The sequence below is a fragment of the Podarcis melisellensis genome, assembly GCF_964234715.1.
Source record: "Podarcis melisellensis genome assembly, chromosome: 8".
Taxonomy (NCBI): Eukaryota; Metazoa; Chordata; class Lepidosauria; order Squamata; family Lacertidae; genus Podarcis; species Podarcis melisellensis.
In genome coordinates, this window is record NC_138540.1 from 82,555,737 (window position 1) to 82,561,736 (window position 6,000).

The 6,000-nt window shown below is 50.8% G+C and overlaps 1 protein-coding gene across 2 annotated transcripts; it reads left to right on the top strand.

Moving 5' to 3' along the window:
• Positions 1 to 163: 163 nt before the first annotated feature.
• LOC309376203 (uncharacterized protein) lies at positions 164 to 4,291 on the top strand. 2 transcript variants are annotated; one of them, XM_081922471.1, is made up of 3 exons: positions 164 to 972; positions 1,943 to 2,162; positions 3,933 to 4,291. In XM_081922471.1, the coding sequence occupies exons 1-3, from the start codon at positions 947 to 949 to the stop codon at positions 4,134 to 4,136; spliced, it is 450 nt and encodes a 149-aa protein (XP_081778597.1). In that variant the 5' UTR covers positions 164 to 946; the 3' UTR covers positions 4,137 to 4,291. The 2 variants fall into 2 exon arrangements, with proteins under 2 accessions (XP_081778597.1, XP_081778598.1); XM_081922472.1 differs by having other exon boundaries at positions 305 to 967.
• Positions 4,292 to 6,000: the final 1,709 nt, after the last annotated feature.

The window sequence follows — 6,000 nt, forward strand, 5'->3', positions numbered from 1 at the left end:
CAATCCCTCTTCACAGGGAACTCAGAGTAGAATGGGGGGGGGGCTCTCAGCAGACGATGGATCCCAGGATCCTTTGGGAGAAGCCATGGCAGTTTAAAGTGGTGTCCTAGTGCTTTAATTGTGTGCTGTGAATGTGGGTGTTTTGGTGGGATCAAAAAAGATCAGGTAAGGAGAGAATGGGAGCACTCCATCATGCTATGACTAACAGTCGACTCACGCCTCTGAGTCTACCTTGACCTTAAAAGCAAACATCTCTATCTAGCCCTCTGGCATCATCATATCCTGAATTCTTTTCAGTTAATTATGTGTGATGATGTGTTACTTCCTTCTCCTGTCTGTGTGTGTACAGTATCTGTGTGTTCTGGATTGCGAGGGCGTGTCCTGCGCTCTCACCGCCTAATGCCCTGACAGGACTTTCTGTTCCTTGTGGGGCAGAAAGAGAAAACAAGGGCGTATGAATAGGCTCCGTCACCAGCTGCACCCCGGACTTTGCACTGACAGCCCGGCTGGCCACTTGCAGAGCTGGGTGTGTTTCTTCCAAGCCTCTCTTTCTCTCTTTTTCGGGTGGCATTTCTGGTGTCAGCGACTGCTGTGGAATGCAAGGAGATAAAGAGCTTCAAAGATCCCCCGAACAACTTAAGAAAGGAGTTAATGGGTCGGGGGCTTCCAAGTCCCCATGTTTACCTGCTCAGGTGTCACACTCTCCTGATCCCGCTTTGCATATTCTCTCAGAGCTGAGGGGTCTTGAGGAATAATCAGAAGAGGAACTAGGTAGTCATATTCCTTTTGCTTCAACGCACCAGGACATTCACCATACACCCTCAAGCTTCCACCGTCACTCCTAGGCAGCTTCCTGTCTACCTTGAAGGCATCTTCTGCCATTCTGCCATCAAGATTATTATTATTTACATCTCCCTCTGAAGACCTCCCTCTAAGGCGCACCAGGATGATGGCCGACTTGAGGCTGGTAAGGTGAGTGAACGATGGGACAGGTTGGAACGGCCAACCCCGGTTGGCAAACAAGCAGACCTGTAGAACAGGCAGCTGACTTACCTGACATAGTTTTAACTGTTTAATTTCCCATAGATTGAGGAACCCTTAGGCTGTAGTAGGTTGATGTCCATTTGGACTGATAGGGTGAGAGGTGGGGAGGTCAACAGCAGGTGGCGCCAGAGACAACAACAGGCAGAACCAACTAATTCTGCTTTGGGTTCCTGGCTTGCAGCTGAATTCTACAAGGGGCAACACTGAGACTAAAGACTGAGACTAAAGATTGTAATAAATAAAGCAGGAAGGTTGGGGTCTGGCTGAAGAAAGGCACATCTTTAGTGTGGAATTGTTATGCTTCGCTCTCCCAGTTTGTATGGGGCATCCACATGGCAGGTCGATGAGCACCAATACTCTTTGTTGCTGACCAACAAAAGTTTGGAAGACATACAGCTGTTGTTTGTTTGCATTTTGCGGCTCAGAAATCCAGACAGACGTTTGGAGCAGTATCTGGTGTCACGCTATTGGAACTACTTCTTTAAGTCCTGGAGGGAACTGGAACTCTGCATTTAGTTTTTCTGCCTCCTGTTTGGGTTGGAGCTTTCTATCTTATAAAGAAAGGACCTGCGCATTTAAGCTTGTTGGTTGTTGCCGTCTGTCTGTCTCAGGAGACGTCGGAGGAGTGTGCCATGGAGGGTGAGGTCAAGCTGTTGGACTGTTGCAGTGCCCGCTGCGGCAGTAGAGACCGATGCAGGAGAGACATGTTTTCTTGCAGCTGGGGCAGAAGGCGGCGTCTGGTTGTGCTGCTGCATATGAAGCATGGTGTTTCTTCAGAGACTGTGCCAGCATGATGCTAACTCTCCTCCGCCCTTTTCATGTCTCTTCTGGTTCTGGGAGACCAGCAGGGAGAGGAGCTTGTCAGGGCAAACTAACCAGGGTCTTTTCCACTTTCCAGGGAGAGTCATGAACCAGGAGCAGAGAACCTTCCAATGGACACCTGGAGCAACGAAGAGGAGTCTCCCTTCAAAGGCTTGCCCCCCTTGCCTAAAGTGTTTCGAGAGCTCAGCTTGCCTTCATTTTCTCTGCCTGGAGAAGGAGAGCAGGAAGCAGCCCAAGAGCGTGAGGGGAGCTGTCCCGGCCTCCAAGACAAGATTGCCTGGGTGCACGGTGAAATGGTGAGGCCCTCTTTAAGCCAGGAGATGTCCTTCAGGTGCCTGTTGGACCACAACTCTTGGGTCCTTGTCCATGATGGTCCTGTGTAAGAGCTTCCCATTGGCACCTGGGACAAGGTGGTGGACTAGCTAGTGCACTGATTGAATAGGCTGTTCTTATGGAGTCCAACAAGATCTGGAGGACACTGTGTTGTTGTTGTTTATTAAATGTATATACAGTGGTACCTCAGGTTAAGTACTTAATTCGTTCCGGAGGTCCGTTCTTAACCTGAAACTGTTCTTAACCTGAAGCACCACTTTAGCTAATGGGGCCTCCTGCTGTCGCCACACCGTCAGAGCATGATTTCTGTTCTCATCCTGAAGCAAAGTTCTTAACCCGAGGTAATATTTCTGGGTTAACGGAGTCTGTAACCTGAAGCATATGTAACCCGAGGTACCACTGTACCGCCCTTCATGGGGACGTGGGTGGCGCTGTGGGTTAAACCACAGAGCCTAGGACTTGCCGATCAGAAGGTCGGTGGTTCGAATCCCCACGACGGGATGATCTCCCATTGCTCGGTCCCTGCTCCTGCCCACCTAGCAGTTCTAAAGCACGTCAAAGTGCAAGTAGATAAATAGGTACCGCTCCAGCAGGAAGGTAAATGGCATTTCCGTGCACTGCTCTGGTTCGCCAGAAGCGGCTTAGTCATGCTGGCCACATGACCCGGAAGCTGTATGCTGGCTCCCTCGCCCAATAAAGCGAGATGAGCGCTGCAACCCCCGAGTCGGTCACGACTGGACCTAATGGTCAGGGGTCCCTTTACCTTTACCACCCTTCATCCGAAGATCACAGGGTGGTTCACAACATAAAAATACAAAAATATAACTAAATGAGAGCACAAAACACAAACCAATAACGCCCCCCCAAAACACAGTTGAAGGGCCACAAATAGTTACAAGGCCCAAGGCCTGCTTACAGAGGATTGTTTTCACCTGGCAACTAAGGATAGTAATGAAGGTGCCAGGTGAGCCTCCCTGGGGAGAGGATTCCACATATGGGGAGCCACTGCAGGAAAGGCCCCGTTCTCATGTTGGCACCCTCCAGACCTCTCATGCAGGAGGCACACAAAGAAGGGCCTCAGAGGATAAGCTCAAGGTCCAGGTAGGTACGTATGGAGACAGGCAGCCTTTGAGGTATTTAAGGCATTATAGGTCAAAACCAGCACTTTGAATTCAGCCCAGAAACTAATGGGCAGCCAGAGCAGTCAGGCCAGGATCGGTGTAAACCGTCTTGCCTCGGTGAGGAACCTTGCCCAGGGGTGGACCTATATTTTGGGGGCCCTGAAGCTTGAATTGTTATGGGGGGGCCTTTCGCAACCAGCAACAAGGTCTGGGTCACCACCGGGGGGCGCCGTTGACTCTCAAACTTTGGGACTGTTGAAATATAGACAAGAAAAACTTAACCAATTTTGAGTCACGCGACTCATATCGGGTCTGCCGGACCCAAAAAGTTTAAGCCATGTGGGCTAAAGTTGCTTCTGGGTACATGATAAAACTTCTCCAGACAATGTACACAACACACATTTGCAAACACATTTAAAGAACGTCCTCCCCAAGAATCCTGGGAACTGTAGTTTGTTCAGGGTGCTGGGGCCTGCAGCTCTGCAAGAGGCTTAAACTACACTTCCCATGATTCTTTGTGGGGGTGGATTGCTTTAAATGCATGGTGTGTCGTGCTTATATTGCCAGGACATCGATAAGAGAATGAAAATGATTGCTTTCTTTGCCATGCAGCTGAGATTGCGGCGGGCTGACCAGGCGCTTTTCCGCCATCTCTTCACCCTCGCGTTGGAGATCCAGGACCTGAAGGAGTTGCACCTGGAGATGGAAATTTTCTCGAGGGAGGAGCTGCTTGTGGATGAGCAAGGCCACGTACGAGACACCGCCAGCGCAGCCACAAATGTCCACTCGGCAGCCGCTTTCGAAATGACCATCTGAAAATTGGGGGAGCCGCGGCCAACTCCGATCCATCCTTACTCACATGCAAACTGTGATCTGGTGCTCCAGTCACCAAGCAACGAACCTGTATCTGTGAATGCACCTTCAGTCCCAAGATTTAGAAGTGGTGACTTTATAACCCTGCCTCTAGAGACAATGGGACAGCCACTGGGCAGTATTCATCAAGTTGCACCTTTGGTTTTGGTTTTCTCACTTCTGGTCTATGTAAGTTGCACCTTAGGCCTAAGGCAAGGTGCACCTTTGGTTTTGGTTTTCTTATTTCTGGTCTATGTAAGTTGCACCTTAGGCCTATGGCGAGGTGCACCTTTGGTTTTGTTTTTCTCACTTCTGGTCTATGTAAGTTGCACCGTAGGCCTAAGGCAAGGTGCACCTTTGGTTCTGGTTTTCTCACTTCTGGTCTATGTAATTTGCACCTTAGGCCTATTGCAAGGTGCACCTTTGGTTTTGGTTTTCTCACTTCTGGTCTATGTAAGTTGCACCGTAGGCCTAAGACAAGGTGCACCTTTGGTTTTGGTTTTCTCACTTCTGGTCTATGTAAGTTGCACCTTAGGCCTAAGGCAAGGTGCACCTTTGGTTTTGGTTTTCTCACTTCTGGTCTATGTAAGTTGCACCTTAGGCCTAAAGCAAGGTGCACCTTTGGTTCTGGTTTTCTCACTTCTGGTCTATGTAAGTTGCACCTTAGGCCTAAGGCAAGGTGCACCTTTGGTTCTGGTTTTCTCACTTCTGGTCTATGTAAGTTGCACCTTAGGCCTAAGGCAAGGTGCACCTTTGGTTCTGGTTTTCTCACTTCTGGTCTATGTAAGTTGCACCTTAGGCCTCATGGCAAGTTGCACCTTTTTGTTTTGTTTTGTTTTGATGGCTGTGGATCCTTTTCTCTCCTTGGCATGGGAGAATGGCTTTTGGTCTTTTTGCCTCTTTTGCATGGGAGCATGCCTTCTGATCCCTTTGCGGCTGTTGACTCCTGTTCGCCCAGCCCCTTGAGGGAGGAGACTGTACTGGCTGCGGGCAAGGGGGTTTTTCAGTTTGGGCCTTAGATTTTATATGGGCCTGGCCCATAGCTGTCAAGCGTCCCTTATTTGGCGGGAAACTCCCTTATCCCAGCGCCATGTCCCGCTGCTGTTCCTTATTGATGATGCCCCTTAAATTTCCCGGGTTTCAAAGGAAGCAGCTCCTCTCCCTCCCTCCCTGCCGGCCAGGGAGGAGGGAGGCTCCAACTGTGTTGCTTGGCTGCCCTGCCCGGCCTCCTCTCACCAGCCTCAGCCCCCGGGAGCCCCTCCCCGCTGGGACTGGCGGGAGCCTCAGGCCCTTCCGCCGCCATCCTCCTTGTGGCCGCCTGAGTGTCTCTGCCTGGGGCCTCCCCTCTGCCCTGCGCTGCTCCCGCTCCCGCTAAGCCGTACTGCGGCTGTGCCGCCGAAGGACCCGAATGAGATGGGCAGCCTGGCATGGTCTATGAATTGCTGAGGAGCCTTGAGAGGAGAGCGAGGGGAACCATGGAGAAAGCAGTTCAGAGAGAGGAGGCGGAGGCGCAGACAGGTGTTCCAAGGGCTAAGCATAGAGGGGGAAAGTGGAGGAAGGTCCTCAAGCGCTTCTCCCATAGATTTGTAGTGGTAGACTAGCATAGATGGTCTGATCTGCGGATTTACTTCGGGCGCTATTCCCCCCCCCCTTCTCTTCCTCCCGCCCCACCTGATGGAACTGAGAGCTGCAGATGGACCACAAGAGAAAAGATACAGAACTGCAGCAGCATCTTCATAGCTTGGACTTCGTTTTGCATGAAAAGTGGTTGCTGCTTGTAGTTATTTAATTGCAGTGTTTCATCGGCTGGTGTCTTGAGCAGCAACCT

What these genes read in the sequence shown, in the direction of transcription:
- LOC309376203 (XM_081922471.1), top strand. Translation starts at nt 947, where the DNA reads ATGATGGCCGACTTGAGGCTGGTAAG. An exon ending in GCCGACTTGAGGCTGGTAAG is followed by an intron (nt 973 to 1,942) that starts GTGAGTGAACGA and finishes TCCACTTTCCAG; the next exon opens with GGAGAGTCATGAACCAGGAG. An exon ending in CCTGGGTGCACGGTGAAATG is followed by an intron (nt 2,163 to 3,932) that starts GTGAGGCCCTCT and finishes TTTGCCATGCAG; the next exon opens with CTGAGATTGCGGCGGGCTGA.